The sequence below is a fragment of the Balearica regulorum genome, chromosome 6, assembly GCF_011004875.1.
Source record: "Balearica regulorum gibbericeps isolate bBalReg1 chromosome 6, bBalReg1.pri, whole genome shotgun sequence".
Lineage (NCBI taxonomy): Eukaryota > Metazoa > Chordata > Aves > Gruiformes > Gruidae > Balearica > Balearica regulorum.
Window position 1 is genome coordinate 17,610,752 of NC_046189.1, and position 17,604 is coordinate 17,628,355.

The window sequence follows — 17,604 nt, forward strand, 5'->3', positions numbered from 1 at the left end:
CATCTGTGATTTTTAGTAGTGATTAGAATTCATTGAATTATAAACAATGTAAATATTAAAACATGTTCTTTATTACAATAATTTGATTTACTGCATTCACATTTATACTGAAGTACTATTTATTAATTTTAAGTACATAGTTATCTCTGGCTTAGTTTATTAAGCATGAATAATTTAATGTCTCTATGTGCATTTAAAGAATGTCAACACTGTAGAAACTGTCAATCACCAAATACCTTATAAAAATTAAGGAATTAAGTCCAGTGAGTCAAACACTTATTAAAGAGGAATACTCTTGACGTCTTGATTCCTTATTAAAACTGTGATGCTAAGTTTCTACTTCCGTAATATATTTACTGTATTAACACTGGTTAATCTATGTCATTATGTGAAGTTCATATAAAAGGATGGGTATGCTTTATTTTTTCTCAAACAGATCGCCCGTCACCTCCAGTAGGCCCAGTTATATTTGATGAAATTCATAAAGACCATATGATAGTTTCCTGGAAACCTCCATTAGATGATGGAGGCAGTGAAATTACAAATTACATTGTTGAGAAGAAGGATGCACACAGAGACGTGTGGATGCCAGTTACATCTACCACAGTTAAGACAACATGCAAAATTCCTAAGCTGCTTGAAGGAAGAGAATATCAAATTCGAATTTATGCTGAAAACCTTTATGGCATAAGTGATCCTCTCATCTCTGATGAGATGAAAGCCAAGGACCGTTTCAGTATGTTATTCATTTGCTATTTTACTTTGATACTTTAATCTTTACTCTGTTTGTAGTGCTCATAAACTCTTTTTCACCCCCCCCAAGGTGTTCCTGATGCACCTGAGCAACCAATCATTAAGAATGTTACCAAAGACTCTGCAGTAGTGGTTTGGAAAAAACCGTATGATGGCGGCAAGCCAATAACTAACTATATTGTAGAAAAGAAGGAAACAATGGCTACAAGATGGGTCAGAGTTACCAAAGACCCTATTTTCCCCACTACTGAGTTCAAAGTACCTGACCTCCTTGAAGGCTGTCAATATGAATTCCGTGTTTCAGCAGAAAATGAAATTGGTGTTGGTGAACCTAGTCCACCATCAAAGCCAATTTTCGCTAGAGATCCAATTGGTAAAGTATTCATTTCCATATCTCATTGAAATTTTAATACACTCTTCAGTTAGAAAATTATTTTAATCGTCTCCTTTTTTTCCCTTTCTTTTTTTTGTTTTTGGTTTGGTTTGTTGTTTTTTAACAGCAAAACCAAGTCCACCTGTTAATCCGGAAGCAGTAGATAAGACTAAAAATTCAGTTGACTTATGTTGGCAACCACCACGCCATGATGGTAATGGCAAGATAATTGGCTACCTTGTTGAATATCAGAAGGTTGGAGATGAAGAATGGAAAAAGGCCAATCTTACAGCAGATTCTTGTCCTGAAACAAAATACAAAGTCACTGGCCTTACTGAGGGTTTAACCTATAAGTTCAGGGTCAAGGCAGTCAATGCAGCAGGTGAATCTGAACCAGCCTATGTTCCTGATCCAGTAGAAGTAAAGGACAGACTTGGTGAGTTTAATAAAATCAGATGTTTACCTAAGAAGATTTTTTTTCTCCTCGTTTTCTAAAAACATACCATTTTGATTCCAGAACCTCCTGAGCTGATACTTGATGCTAATATGGCCCGAGAACAGCACGTAAAAGCTGGAGATACCCTGAGACTTAGTGCTGTTATTAAAGGTGTTCCATTCCCAAAAGTTTCTTGGAAGAAAGAAGATCGTGAGGTGTCACCCAAAGCTGATATTGAGGTTACAGGAGTTGGCAGTAAGCTTGAAATTCGTAACACTGTCCATGAAGATGGTGGAATTTACTCCCTGACAGTTGAAAATCCAGCTGGTTCAAAGACTGTTTCAGTAAAAGTTGTTGTTTTAGGTAATCTTTTTGATCTTCCTTTTATACTGCTTGGTTTTATTCTATAATTAGAGATTAAGAAATAAATTAGTATCTGGAAAATATCAATGAACCAAGTTATAAGAAATACACAGAAAAGAACTAAAAATTATATGAAATATATTAATTTCTCTTCAAATTTACTAAGTTTTGTAAAAATGCTTTGGTTATCAAATAAATAACAGATTCAATTTTTGTCAATATTAGATAAGCCTGGTCCACCCAGAAATCTGCAAGTCAGTGAAGTTAGAAGCGATTCTTGCTATCTCACTTGGATGGAACCAGAAGACGATGGTGGCTCTGTCATTACCAACTATGTGGTGGAAAGGAGAGATGTAGCTTCTGCACAGTGGGTAGCTATCTCATCATCCTCCAAGAAACGCAGTCACATGGCTAAATACCTGATGGAAGGCACTCAGTATCTCTTCCGAGTTGCAGCTGAGAATCAGTTTGGTAGAGGTCCATATGTAGAAACACTCAAGCCTATTAAAGCTATAGATCCACTCCGTAAGTGTTTTTCAGTTATATGATTTGTTTTATTCATATTGTTCTTGGAAATTTTTGAGATTATCTTGTGAATGTGCTACACTGCTACCATAGATTGGCCATCATAGTAACCATTTTGGTTTTCTCTTTTTAAAGATCCTCCAGGGCCACCAAAGAATCTGCATCATGTAGATGTTGACAAGACTGAAGTTTCCCTTGTTTGGAATCGACCAGATCGTGATGGTGGTGCTGAGATAACTGGATATTTGGTGGAATATCAAGAAGATGGTGCAGATGAGTGGACAAAGTTCCAGACAGTCCCTATGCTAGACTGTGTTGTTACAGGCCTACAAAAAGGAAAAATATACAAATTCCGTGTGAAAGCTCAGAATATTGTTGGTCTTAGCCTTCCAGATACAACTATACCAATAGAGTGTCAAGAAAAACTAGGTAATTTTTAGTTTTTCTTGTTGTTTCACTGTTTCTTTCTCTCTCTCTTTAAGCATTTCCCCTGAAAAGGTAATTTCTATTTTTTTTCTAATTTCAGTACCTCCGTCTGTGGAACTAGATGTGAAATTAATTGAAGGTCTTGTTGTCAAAGCTGGCACCACAGTGAGGCTTCCTGCGATTATGAGAGGTGTGCCGGTTCCCACTGCAAAATGGGTTACTGATGACATGGAAATTAAAACCGATGGCAGACACAAGATTGAGACTGATAATTATTCAACTGTACTTACCATCAAAGACTGTATAAGAAAAGATACAGGAGAATATCTACTCACAGTATCTAATGCAGCTGGCAGCAAAACTGTTGCTCTACATCTTACAGTTTTGGATGTTCCTGGCCCACCAACTGGTCCTATTAATATTCTTGAAGTAACACCAGAACATATGGTTATTTCTTGGCGCCCTCCTAAAGATGATGGTGGGAGTCCTATAATAAATTATATTGTTGAGAAGCGTCAATCAAAGAAAGAAACTTGGGGAGTGGTTAGCTCTGGAACAAGTCACACAAAAATTAAGATTCCACGACTGCAGAAAGGCTGTGAATATATTTTCCGTGTTCGGGCAGAAAATAAGATAGGCATTGGTGCACCCCTTGATTCAGAACCAACGGTTGCTAAACATATGTTTGATCCACCATCCCCACCTGGTAAACCAACCGTTTATGATATCACAGAAAATGCTGCAACAGTATCTTGGACCCTACCAAAATCTGATGGTGGAACTCCAATAACTGGTTATATACTTGAGCGTCGGGAAACATCTGGTAAATGGGTGCGTGTCAATAAGACACCAATACTTGATATGAAATACAGAGTCACTGGTCTTTTTGAAGGCAACACATACGAATTCAGAGTTTTTGCAGAAAACATGGTGGGCCTAAGCAAACCATCTCCAAGCTCTGATCCAATAAAAGCGTCACGTCCTATCACTCCTCCTGGACCACCTATAAATCCAAAATTAAAAGACAAAACCAAAGAATCAGCTGATCTCGTGTGGACAAAGCCCCTCAAAGATGGTGGCAGCCCGATTCTGGGATACATTGTGGAATGTCAGAAAACTGGAACTACGCAGTGGAATAGGATTAATAAGGATGAACTCATTAGACAGTGTGCTTTCAGAGTGCCTGGGTTAATAGAAGGAAATGAATACAAATTCCGAATCAAAGCTGTCAACATTGTGGGAGAGGGAGAACCAAGAGAACTGGCAGAAACTGTACTCGCAAAGGATATTCTTTCTCCTCCAGAAGTAAGCCTAGATGTGACCTGTCGAGACTTAATTACTGTCCGAGTAGGCCAGACAATCCACATTACTGGTAAAGTAAAAGGCAGGCCAGATCCTGACATAACATGGTCTAAAGATGGCAAAGTCCTAGTCCATGAAAAGCGTGTTGAAATAGTCCATGATCTACCTAATGTTGAGCTGCAAGTGAAAGAAGCCAAAAGATCTGATCATGGCAAATATATAATAACAGCTAAAAACAGCTGTGGACATGCTCAAGCTTTTGCTGTTGTCAATGTACTTGACAGACCTGGACCATGTCAGAACCTGAAAATAAGCTATGTCACAAAAGATTCTTGTATGATCGCTTGGGAGAGTCCAGTTGATAATGGTGGCTCTGAAATTACGAATTACATAGTAGAGTACCGTCAACCAAACCAGAGGGGATGGTCAATTGTGTCCTCTGATATCACTAAACGATTAGTAAAGGCAAATCTTATAGAGAACCGTGAATACTTCTTCAGAGTTTGTGCAGAAAACAAAATAGGCCCAGGTCCTTGCATTGAGACCAAGACTCCCATCCTTGCCATCAATCCTATTGACAAGCCTGGAGAGCCAGAAAATCTTCACATTGCAGAGAAAGGAAAAACATTTGTATATCTGAAATGGAGAAGGCCAGATTATGATGGCGGAAGTCCCAATTTAAGTTACCACGTTGAGAGAAAACTGAAAGATTCAGATGAATGGGAAAGGGTTCACAAAGGCAGCATTAAGGAAACACACTACATGGTAGATAAATGTGTTGAAAATAAGATTTACCAATTCCGAGTTCAAACCAAGAATGAGGCAGGTGAAAGTGACTGGGTAAGAACAGCTGAAGTTGTTGTGAAGGAAGATCTGCAGAAACCAGTGCTAGACTTGAAGTTAAGTGGGGTTCTAACTGTGAAAGCAGGTGACACAATTAGAATTGAGGCTGCAGTCAGAGGAAAACCGCAGCCTGAAGTTGTATGGACAAAAGACAAAGATGCCACAGATCTAACCAGATCTCCAAGAGTCAGCATTGAAACAACTTCTGACGCATCTAAGTTTGTTCTCACAAAATCAAGGCGTAGCGATGGTGGGAAATATGTGATTACTGCAACTAACACAGCTGGTAGTTTCGTAGCATATGCTACTGTTATTGTCTTGGATAAACCAGGTCCTGTAAGAAACTTGAAAGTCACTGACATTTCAAGTGATAGATGTACTGTTACTTGGGACCCTCCAGAAGATGATGGTGGTTGTGAAATACAGAACTACATCCTGGAAAAATGTGAAAGCAAGCGTATGGTTTGGTCTACATACTCTTCCTCTGTCCTAACAAATTACGCAAATGTGACACGCCTCATTGAAGGTAATGAATACATATTCAGAGTTCGTGCAGAGAACAAAATGGGCACTGGTCCACCAACAGAAACACACCCAATTATTGCAAAAACAAAATATGATAGACCTGGACGCCCTGACCCTCCAGATGTCACAAGAGTTAGCAAAGAAGAGATGACTGTAGTTTGGAATCCACCAGAATATGATGGTGGCAAATCAATTACAGGATACATTTTAGAGAAGAGAGAGAAACGATCACCAAGATGGGTTCCTGTTACTAAGACCGCAATCCCAGAGAGACGCAAGAAGGTTACTAATCTCATCCCTGGTCATGAATATCAGTTCCGCGTCAGTGCTGAAAATGAAGTTGGACTTGGAGAACCGAGCTTGCCATCAAGACCTGTAGTAGCGAAAGACCCAATAGGTATTATACCACCGTATTCTACTGTATTTTGGTTTAATGTTAACAGATTGCTAAATTGCAGAACTGTGTTCTTATCTGTAATTTTTGTTGTCTTTCAGAACCACCTGGTCCTCCCACAAACTTGAGAGTTGTTGATAGCACAAAGAGTTCCATAACCCTTGGCTGGGGAAAACCAGTGTATGATGGTGGTGCTCCAATTATTGGATATGTTGTGGAAGTTAGACCAAAAGTTGAGGGTGCTGATCCTGAAGCAGGGTGGAAACGATGCAATGTTGCCGCCCAACTTATTCATACAGAATTTACAGCTACCAGCCTCGATGAGAACCAGTTATATGAGTTCAGAGTTTCTGCCCAAAACCAGGTTGGCCTTGGTCGGCCAGCTGAACTGAAAGAAGCTGTGTCTCCCAAAGAAATACTTGGTGAGTTTTCCCATTGTCTTTTTGAGTATTTACATATAATCTTTATTTGTTATGGTTTTGTTTTATTTCATGTGCTAAACTGTCCTGCTTTCTGGCTGGGATAGAGTTAATTTTCACAAGAAGCTGGGAGGGGACACAGCCAGAACAACTGACCCAAACTAGCCAAAGGGGTGTTCCATACCATATGATGTCATGCTCAGTATATAATGGGGAGCTGGCCGGGGGAGGAGGAGCCACTGCTTGGGGACAAGCTGGGGACTGGGCTGCGGGGGTGAGCAAATTCCATTGTGTATCATCTGCTTTGTGTATTCTTTTATTAGTATTGTTGTTGTTTTCCTCTTTCTTTGCTGTCCTAGTAAACTGTCCTTATTCCAACCCATGAGTTTTAACTTTTTCTTACAATTCTCCTCCCCATCCCACTAGGGGTGGGAGGGAGGGGGAGTGAGTGAACGGCCACTAGGTCTAAACCACAACATAAACTTTGCATTTTATTTCTTTACTTTTGTCTTTCAGAACCTCCTGAGATTGAGTTGGATGCAAGCATGAGAAAGTTAGTCACAGTCAGGGCAGGATGCCCTATTAGACTTTTTGCCATTGTTAGAGGTCGCCCAGCACCAAAAGTCACCTGGAGGAGAATGGGTATTGATAATGTTATCAGAAAAGGACAAGTTGATCTGGTTGACACTATGGCGTTCTGTGTCATCCCCAACTCAACACGTGATGACTCAGGCAAATATTCATTGACACTTGTTAATACAGCTGGAGAAAAGGCTGTATTTGTGAACGTCAGAGTCCTGGGTAAGTAATGACAGAAATACCTCTAGATGTTTTTTTAACTATATTGAATTTTCATTGCATGAATTTTTATGACCCCCACGTGCTACAGTTTCTGAGCACAACTGTATCAGCTAATATTAACTCCCCCTGTATAGGAAGCTGTTAGCCCCCTTTAATTTTAACTTATTAAAGAAGAAAATACTAGCATAAATTGAAATTTCTTTATAGATACTCCTGGACCTGTGTCGGACTTCAAGGTTTCAGATGTCACCAAGATGTCATGCCATCTTTCATGGGCACCTCCAGAGAATGATGGTGGTAGCCCGGTGACTCATTACATCCTACAGAAACGTGAGGCTGACAGGAAGACCTGGGGAACAGTCACTGCAGAACTAAAGAAAACTAGTTTCCAAGTAGCTAACCTTGTACCTGGAAATGAGTATTTCTTTAGAGTAACTGCAGTAAATGAATATGGATCAGGTGTTCCAAGTGACTTACCAAAACCAGTTCTAGCAACAGATCCCCTAAGTAAGTAATGGCTTTATGCACATTTTATTTTTTTTTTCTCTAATTTTGATAAGGTTTTACATTTTTTGAAAGTTGGTGTTTCTAAATTGGACAATGCTGCTAACTACTCAATGATAAACATAAATATTTCTGTATCTTTTTCTTTCAAAGAATACAATCTATAGTACCTTTGCAATTATTAAGAATTTTGCTCTTTTCTATATTGTCCTTGTTGAGATGGGTAGCATCCAATAATTCAACAAGTGTTCAATAGTCAGAAAATCTTGGAAATTCAGTGTTTAATGGACTGCTTTTTTCCCCCCTTGAAAGGTGAACCCGATCCACCAAGAAAACTTGAAGTTACTGAAATTACAAAGAATAGTGCTACTTTAGGATGGCTGCCACCACTGCGTGATGGAGGCTCAAAAGTTGATGGGTACATTGTTAGCTACAAAGAAGATGACCAACCAGCGGATCGCTGGACAGAGTATTCAGTTGTTAAAGATCTCTCCATTGTTGTTGCTGGTCTGAAAGAGGGAAAGAAGTACAAGTTTAGAGTGGCAGCTAGAAATGCTGTAGGAGTAAGTTTGCCAAGAGAAACTGAAGGAATATTTGAAATTAAAGAACAACTCAGTAAGTAATAATGTAAATACTACCTATGTTGCAATATTCTGCTTTAATAATGAAATGAGCAAAAATTCTAGTTCTTTGAGTGAGTCACAGAAAGATATATGCCTTATGAAGTCACCTAGGGGATTATTATTAACTGTATTGAATATTTTGACATGTCAGAAAGGATGACAGTTGACCATTAATTCAGAATTATTAAAGAAATTTGCAGGTATGGTTTCAGTTGGAAGCAGAAGATAGGAACTAAGGAGAAATAATAAATACCTTTAATGAACTTAAAATGAAAGAGATAAAGAGTCAGAGTGGTAGCTTCAGAGATAAACAGGGCCAAAAGTGGGAGCTGTTTTAAAATAAGAGAAAACAAGTTGTTTATATTGTAGAATTGGTTGAGAATGTAAAGTGAAAGGCAGGAGGACAGGTTGGCCTAATTAAGGTGGTAGGGTCCCTGAGGCACAGGAAGACACAGGAATAAGGGGCAGATGAAAATAACCTTCTTCATTTGTGACATGGAAAGAGGAAGAAGTGTTTATAGGAGTAAAAAGAGAATGAAAACTAGCCAATGGCAGGTAGAAAAGTACACCAAACATACTGCCAGCTTTCTTTTGGAAGAAATTGGAAAGATTTCGTGCAAAAGAAGGGGCTCTACTTGAAGAATAATTCAAGGGTATAAAAAGATTGACTGTGAAAATGGGTTTAGTGCAGAGAGAACTTGTCTTTTTTTCTCCTCCTTCATGTTTATCTTGTAGAAAGTCAGCAATAACTGAGTAACAATTAGTTCCAGATATAAAGAGGAATTACGTGTCATGCATTAATAGTGCACAGGTCTTTATATAAACAAGTGAGAAGGAAATCCAAATTCAAAAATATTCTCTTATAAAATGGACAAGAATGTGAAAGTAAGACTGGAATAGATATTGCCCACTGTAAAATCTCTAGTTGTCCATACGTGGAACCTAAATCAAAAATTATCAAGTCATTCCTACTGATAATTCCACTGGAGAGAGAAGCAGAGAACTTTCACATGAAAACATAAGAAAAAGTAAATTAATATGGCACAGAAGTTGAATTTATATGTCTCTGTGTGATTTTTTTTTTTCAGTCCCACCTAAGATCCTGATGCCTGATCACGTTCACATTAAAGCTGGAAAGAAACTGAGAATTGAAGCTCATGTGTATGGGAAGCCTCAGCCAGTCTGTAAATGGTTGAAAGGAGATCAAGATGTAATTACATCCAGTCGCCTTGCTGTGCATAAAGCAGAAAAGTCTTCTGTTCTTATCATTAAGGATGTGACTAGAAAAGATTCTGATTTTTACACTCTTACTGCAGAAAATAGCTCTGGTACTGATAGTCAGAAAATCAGAGTGATAGTCATGGGTATGTTCCATTTGATTTTTCTTAAATCCAGCTTTATGCAAAACTAGTTTTAGTATATCCAGTGGCTGCCATTTTCTTTCATCCCTTTTTTCTTAATACACTTTTTTTGTGCAGATAAACCGGGTCCACCACAGCCTCCATTTGATATTTCTGAAATAGATGCTGATGCTTGCACTCTTGCATGGCATATACCTCTTGAAGATGGTGGCAGTAACATTACAAACTATGTAGTTGAGAAATGTGATGTCAGCCGAGGAGACTGGGTAACAGCTTTAGCTTCTGTCACAAAGACAAGCTGCAGAATTGGAAAACTGATTCCTGGAGAAGAGTATATGTTCCGCGTTCGTGCTGAAAATCGTTTTGGGATTTCTGAGCCACTTACTTCTGGCAAGATGATTGCAAGGTTCCCATTTGGTATGTCAGTTTTTGATAGCAGCATTTCTCTTTTTAGTCCTCCTGGTATGAAAGCATGTGATTGATATCCATCTTTGTATTTCTTTCTAGATGTTCCTAGTGAACCAAAGAATGCACGTATTACCAAGGTCAATAAGGACTGCATTTTTGTTGCCTGGGATAAACCAGACAGTGATGGAGGCAGTCCAATCACTGGTTATCTCATTGAGCGCAAAGAAAGGAACAGTTTACTGTGGGTGAAAGCCAATGACACAGCTGTGCGCTCCACAGAATACCCTTGCGTTGGGCTCATCGAAGGTCTTGAGTATACTTTCAGAATTTATGCGTTGAACAGAGCTGGAGCAAGTAAACCTAGTAAACCAACTGAGTTTGTCACAGCAAGAGCACCAGTTGGTAAGCCAGACATACCAATAATTTCCAACAGGCTACTGTTTTTATGGTCATTTTCAATTATCTGCAACTCTTTATGATCTTCACTTTGCCCTTATGCTTATATTTTCATGTTTACTGTGACTGCACTGGAGGGCACTGTGGGGGTATGCTGTAAATAGGATCTAGCACTGCTAAAGCCATTTTTTGGCAAAGCAGACTATAACATGATCTTATTTACCTTAGATCCCCCTGGAAAACCTGAAGTTATTGATGTCACTAAGAGTACTGTATCACTGGTATGGACAAGACCAAAGCATGATGGTGGTAGCAAACTTGTTGGCTACTTCGTTGAAGCTTGCAAATTACCTGGTGATAAGTGGGTTCGATGCAATACAACTCCACATCAAATACCCCTAGAAGAGTACACTGCTACTGATTTGGAAGAAAATGCTCAATACCAATTTAGAGCAATTGCCAAGACAGCAGTTAACATTAGCCGACCTTCAGAACCTTCTGATCCAGTGACCGTTCATCCAGAAAACGGTAAGAAATGTAAAAACATTTGAGAACTGGTAAGGGTCTGTGCATATTGAACTAACACTCATGTGAAAAATGAGATGTTTATCTCTTACTAGATTGATTAACTGTTGGGCTCTTTCCTTTCAGTTCCCCCCAGAATAGAGTTAGATCTGTCTATGCAATCACAGCTTACAGTAAAAGCTGGAACTAATGTGCGCCTGGAGGCAAATGTTTATGGCAAGCCAATGCCAACAATCGCCTGGAAGAAAGAAGGAGAAGTTTTAAAGCCATCTGAAGGTGTTAAGATCACTACTAAGAGAAATCTTGCTACAGTTGAGTTGTTCAGTGTTAACAGGAAGCAAACAGGAGACTATACTATTACTGCTGAAAATGCAAGTGGATCAAAGTCAGCAACCATTAAGCTTAAAGTACTTGGTAAGCTAAAGATTGTCTCTTAGTAAATACATTTATACGTAAATGATATAGCAAGAGAGAGGTATAACAATGTGATGTTAATTCTTCTAGATAAGCCTGGTCCACCAGCCTCCGTTAAAATCAAACATATGTATGCAGATCGTGGAATGCTTTCTTGGGAGCCTCCTCTGGAAGATGGAGGTTCAGAAATTACTAACTACATTGTAGACAAGCGTGAAACAAGCAGACCAAACTGGGCCCAAGTCAGTGCCAATGTACCTATTACAAGCTGCACAGTGGAGAAACTAATAGAAGGACATGAGTATCAGTTCCGCATATGTGCTGAAAACAAATATGGTGTTGGAGACCCTATCTTGACTGAACCAGCAGTTGCTAAGAATCCATATGGTAAGTGCTTTGTGGGATAGCTTCGTTAGTCACTGGGGGTTTTTATACACTTATAAATGTGAACATAACTTTCAAATAAATCTTCACAGATGTACCTGGACCTTGTGATCCACCAATAATTAGCAATGTAACGAAAGACTTTATGACTGTTAGCTGGAAGCCACCAGCTAGTGATGGTGGATCCCCAATAACTGGTTATATGCTTGAGAAGCGTGAAACTACGGCTCTTAACTGGACAAAGGTCAACAGAAAGCCTGTCATTGAAAGAACTGTTAAGGCTACTGGACTCCAAGAGGGAACAGAATATGAGTTCCGGGTGATAGCATTGAATAAGGCTGGACCTGGCAAGCCTAGCGCACCGTCTAAAGCAGTGTATGCTCGTGATCCTCAATGTAAGCTAAAAGTCTCAGATGTTTTCCATGGTTATTTCCAAATACTTTTGTACAGTATTTGGTACGATAACTTTATGTTATTTTAATTCTCAGATCCTCCTGGCCCACCTGCTTTCCCGAAAGTGGTTGATACTACACGTAATTCGATAAGCCTGTCATGGAGCAAACCAGCATATGATGGAGGAAGCCCTATTATTGGTTACCTAGTGGAAGCAAAAAGAGCTGACACAGACAACTGGGTCAGATGCAATCTACCCAAGAACTTACAGGCTACGCGATTTGTGGTAACAGGGCTGATAGAAGACACAGAGTACCAATTCCGTGTTTATGCTGTCAATAAGATTGGATACAGTGATCCAAGTGATGTTCCTGATACACACACTGCCAAAGACATTTTAAGTATGTTCACAGAAAAAAAAAATTACTGTGTTGACTTTTGCTTTAATTCATAGGATGGGTTCCAAAGACAGGGTTTGTCATAGATCACGGAAGCATATTAATTTGGAATGTGTCATTTCTCAAAAAATGTAAGCTAAAAGTGGCTAATTTGAAAGATAATAGGGCAGTGAGGAACTGAGTAGAATCTGGCTTGTGTCTACTTTTTTCATTTGTATGCTAGATACTCTTCTGCCTCCTATTTTGGGTCTTCAAGAAGTTTTTCTCTAATCCTAAAATTAGACTTTTCAGATATATCTTTTATTCTTAAAACTTTGAGTGTTCTTCATGTCTTCTAAATAATTTGAAGCCAAGATTACTATTCTAAGCATCTGTGTGGCACACTATTTAGTTGCATGAACTTATTCCTTAAGAGCCATGCTGGCTCCTATATGCATTTTGCTGTACATACCAAAGCATTGCTTCACAGAACTGTCTTGGTTCAAGATAAGCAGTACAGTCCAGGAGGCTTTGAAACTCCTTTGAATTCTAAAAGAACTAGGAGATTTCTTCACATTATAAGTAATGTAAATGGTGGAAAAGGTGTGTGTGGGGGGGGGAAATAAGGAAGTGAAATCAGTGCAAAAAATATGCCAAGTTTGCAAATGATCTTGAAATGGGAGTCAGGACACTAACTCACCGACATCATCATGGGCGTAAGAACAAGTTGGTTAATCTAGTGAAATGCCAGTGAAGAGGGACTTTTTGTCACTGCAACTTTAGTGATAGTCTGAAAGATGAGGTTTTAATTCAATGTTTTTTGTGAAACACACAGTTCCTCCTGAAGGAGAACTTGATGCAGAACTAAGGAAAGTTCTTGTGTTACGTGCTGGAGTCACAATGAGACTTTATGTGCCAGTAAGAGGACGTCCACCTCCAAAGATTACGTGGTCCAAAGTCGGTGCCAACCTAAGAGATAGACAAGGATTAGATATCAAGTCAACTGATTTTGATACCTTCCTGCGTTGTGAAAATGTAAACAAATATGATGCTGGAAAATATGTCCTCAGTCTGGAGAACATCTGTGGCAAAAAGGCATACACTATTGTTGTAAAAGTACTTGGTAAGCGTCAGGGTTTTCCCCATTAAAATACATTTGTAAATTTTTTAACTGATTTTTTTTTTTAATTTTGTTTACTAAATCAAATGTGGGGTTGTTGTGTTATCTAGATACTCCAGGCCCTCCAATTAACTTGATTGTAAAGGAAGCATCTAAGGATTCTGCCTTCATTACATGGGAACCTCCACTAATAGATGGTGGCAGTCCAATCACAAATTATGTTGTTGAAAAACGTGATGCAGAAAGAAAGTCATGGTCCACAGTAACAACTGAATGTCCAAAGACAAGCTTCAGAATAACTAACTTAGAAGAAGGGAAATCTTACTTCTTCAGGGTTTTTGCTGAAAATGAATATGGTATTGGTGACCCCTGTGAAACTCGTGATGCTGTTAAAGCTTCTGGTAAGAAAAATTAATCCATTTCACCTATTTTGGTATTTAAATAATTTTTATTTTTAGCTTGAATGGACACTTACTGTGCTTTTCTTCTCCTAGAAACACCTGGGCCAGTTGTGGATCTAAAAGCTTCAGCTGTAACAAAATCATCATGCAATTTAGTATGGAAAAAACCTATCAGTGATGGTGGAAGCCGTATTTTTGCATACATTGTCGAGGTCCTAACTGGTGAAGATAAATGGCAAGAAGTCATGCGGGCAAAGAATCTCCATTTTTCGATGAGAGACCTAAAAGAAGGACAAGAATACACTTTCAGAGTGAGAGCCCAAAATGATGCTGGATATGGAACTCCAACAGAGCTCACAATTGTGGCAAGAGATGATGTTGGTAAGAAACAACTTAAGAGCATAAATTTGATCCTTCACTTACCCAAATTACGTTTAGTTTACGCTTACTATCATTACTCTGCATACATACAAATCAGATGCCTTTAAAACAGCACCTTAATTTTATCACAAAGTTTATACATAGTTGAATAATCAGTTGATTTTATTTTTACAGTGGCACCTGATCTTGATTTAAGAGATCTGCCTGATTTGTGCTATACAGCTAAAGAGGGTAGCAATTTCCGTCTTAAAATCCCAATTAAAGGCAAGCCGGTCCCAATTGTAACTTGGAAGAAAGACGAAGACCAGGCACTTACTGAGAGTGGAAGAGTTGCCTTTGAATCTACAGCAGTAAACACCACACTTGTAGTACATGACTGCCAGAAATCTGATGCTGGAAAATACACAATAACTCTGAAGAATGTTGTTGGCAGCAAGGAAGGCACTATTTCTGTGAAAGTTGTTGGCAAACCTGGCATACCAACAGGTCCGGTGAAATTTGAAGAAGTCACAGCCGATGCCATAACCTTAAAGTGGGGCCCTCCAAAAGATGATGGTGGTTCAGAAATCACTAACTATGTCCTAGAGAAAAGAGATAATGTAAACAATAAGTGGGTGACTTGTGCCTCTGCAGTCCAGAAAACCACGTTTAGAGTTACAAGACTTCATGAAGGAAATGAATATACATTCAGGATCAGGGCTGAAAATAAATATGGAGTAGGTGAAGGTCTTAAATCTGACCCTGTCATTGCAAAACACCCATTTGGTAAGTATGCGTTATAATTTTGAAAATTGAAAAAAAAAAAGTTTTAGGGGTAAAATTTATTTTTAATTTTACTGCATTTTTTTATATTGTTTAGATGTGCCAGATGCTCCTCCACCTCCCAACATTGTTGATGTTAGGCATGAATCTGTAGCTTTAACTTGGACTGATCCCAGAAGAACTGGAGGCTCACCAATCACAGGTATATCCCCAAAAGCAACCCTAGTATTTCACTTCTTAATAGTTCTTTCTCTCTGTCAAAGGGTAAGACAAAACTATCAAGTGTTCATGCTGTAAATTGATTTATTGATTGAATTCACTGTTTTACTTCCTACTCTTTCTCTACAATGACTTTTTTTAAAAAAATTAACTTAGAAGTTGGAAAAGAGTAACTGAGAAACAGTATTTTTGCACAGAGCCAAAACATCTAAAGAAAGAAAAACAAACTCACCTATATGTTACATTACTTGGGTCTACAAAATTAGCAATTTGCATTTACAAACATCTCATTGTTGCAATTATATACATCTGTAATGTGTGTCCACATCCATTTCTTAATCTGGTTTTCAGTGTCCCTCTTGCACAATGCCTATGTGACATGCCATACAGGCAGTATGATGTTTCACAATGGTATGAGAAATGATGATTTCTAGAAAACCCCTCATATTTTAATCTCACCATTTATCTTCTAGGTTATCACATTGAAGTCAAAGAAAGAAATAGTCTTCTGTGGAAAAGAGCAAATAAAACACCAATAAGAATGAAAGATTTCAGAGTGACAGGGTTAACTGAAGGTCTGGAATATGAATTCAGAGTCATGGCAATCAATATGGCTGGAGTAGGTAAACCAAGTCTGCCATCTGAACCAGTTGTGGCACTTGATCCTATTGGTAAGTCATCAGGAGAATAAAAAGGAAAATTCTGAACTTTGGAATAACTTTTGTTTGACCACTATTTATTATTTTTTCTTCTAGATCCCCCTGGGAAACCTGAAGTTATCAATGTAACTAGGAACTCAGTAACACTCATTTGGACAGAACCAAAATATGATGGTGGACATAAGTTAACTGGCTATATTGTTGAAAAGCGTGATTTACCCTCAAAAACTTGGACAAAGGCTAATCATGTGAATGTTCCAGACTGTGCATTTACTGTAACTGACCTCACTGAAGGCTCCAAATATGAGTTCAGAATTAGAGCAAAGAACACTGCTGGAGCTATCAGTCCTCCATCTGAACCCACAGAAACCATAATATGCAAGGATGAGTATGGTATGTAGACGGCATTAAAAATGTAGCATTTTATTTGAATTATTAATACCAAATCATCCTCTTCCCCCCCCCCCCCCCCCATATTCTTGTTATAACAATTTGGGGGTTTTGTTTGTTTGTTTCGACAGAGGCACCAAGCATTGTTATTGATCCTACTTTGAAGGAAGGTTTAACAGTAAAAGCAGGAGACACCATTACAGTGTCTGCTATTAGTATCCGTGGCAAACCACCTCCAACTTCAGCATGGTCCAAAGCTGGAAAAGATTTTAGACCTTCAGAGCTTGTACACATTGAAACCACACCAACTTCTTCTACTCTAACTGTCAAATATGCAGCCAGAAAAGATTCTGGAGAATACACAATTACTGCAACTAATCCTTTTGGCACTAAGCAGGAAAGCGTACATGTGAAAGTTCTCGATGTTCCAGGACCTCCAGGGCCTATTGAGATCAGCAATGTTTCAGCAGAAAAAGCGACTCTTACATGGTCACCTCCTGCAGAAGATGGTGGATCACCAATCAAATCATATGTTCTTGAAAAGAGAGAAACTAGCCGACTGCTCTGGACATTGGTTGCTGAAAATATTGAAAGCTGTAGGCATGTTGTTAGCAAGCTCATTCAAGGAAATGAATATGTTTTCCGTGTCTCAGCAGTAAATCAATATGGCAAGGGTGAACCAGTACAATCAGAACCAGTTAAAATGGTGGACAGATTTGGTACGTAGAACAAGATAAGAGGTTCCAGTGTGTGTTTATTAATCTCTGAAGACTCGATTTTTGGTTTAACTGTACTTTTTTTTCGTCCTTAACAGGTCCCCCAGGCCCTCCTGGAAAACCAGAAGTAACAAATGTGACTAAAAATACTGTCACAGTTACCTGGAAAAGGCCGGTAGATGATGGTGGAAGTGAAATCACAGGTTACTATGTGGAGCGAAGAGAAAAGAAAGGTTTAAGATGGGTTAGAGCAACAAAGAAAACAGTTTCAGATCTTAGATGCAAAGTAACTGGTCTGCTGGAAGGAAACGAATATGAATTCCGTGTCAGTGCAGAAAATAGAGCAGGAGTTGGACCACCAAGTGATGTTTCAAACTCAGTCATATGCAAAGATGTTGCATGTTAGTATCA

General features: G+C 38.8%; 1 protein-coding gene across 1 annotated transcript in view; it reads left to right on the forward strand.

The window, feature by feature from the left end:
• The window catches only part of TTN (titin), a 242,473-nt gene that overhangs the window by 178,930 nt on the left and 45,939 nt on the right, over positions 1 to 17,604 (forward strand). The window contains 28 exon segments of the mRNA XM_075756546.1: positions 437 to 736; positions 824 to 1,126; positions 1,254 to 1,562; positions 1,644 to 1,925; positions 2,151 to 2,450; positions 2,586 to 2,879; positions 2,977 to 5,943; positions 6,042 to 6,362; positions 6,876 to 7,160; positions 7,368 to 7,667; positions 7,977 to 8,279; positions 9,376 to 9,651; positions 9,766 to 10,065; positions 10,156 to 10,458; positions 10,681 to 10,980; positions 11,104 to 11,391; positions 11,482 to 11,778; positions 11,868 to 12,170; positions 12,264 to 12,569; positions 13,381 to 13,668; positions 13,776 to 14,066; positions 14,160 to 14,447; positions 14,622 to 15,212; positions 15,307 to 15,411; positions 15,902 to 16,099; positions 16,184 to 16,480; positions 16,609 to 17,196; positions 17,292 to 17,594. Of these exon segments, the coding sequence (XP_075612661.1) occupies positions 437 to 736; positions 824 to 1,126; positions 1,254 to 1,562; positions 1,644 to 1,925; positions 2,151 to 2,450; positions 2,586 to 2,879; positions 2,977 to 5,943; positions 6,042 to 6,362; positions 6,876 to 7,160; positions 7,368 to 7,667; positions 7,977 to 8,279; positions 9,376 to 9,651; positions 9,766 to 10,065; positions 10,156 to 10,458; positions 10,681 to 10,980; positions 11,104 to 11,391; positions 11,482 to 11,778; positions 11,868 to 12,170; positions 12,264 to 12,569; positions 13,381 to 13,668; positions 13,776 to 14,066; positions 14,160 to 14,447; positions 14,622 to 15,212; positions 15,307 to 15,411; positions 15,902 to 16,099; positions 16,184 to 16,480; positions 16,609 to 17,196; positions 17,292 to 17,594 (11,286 nt within the window).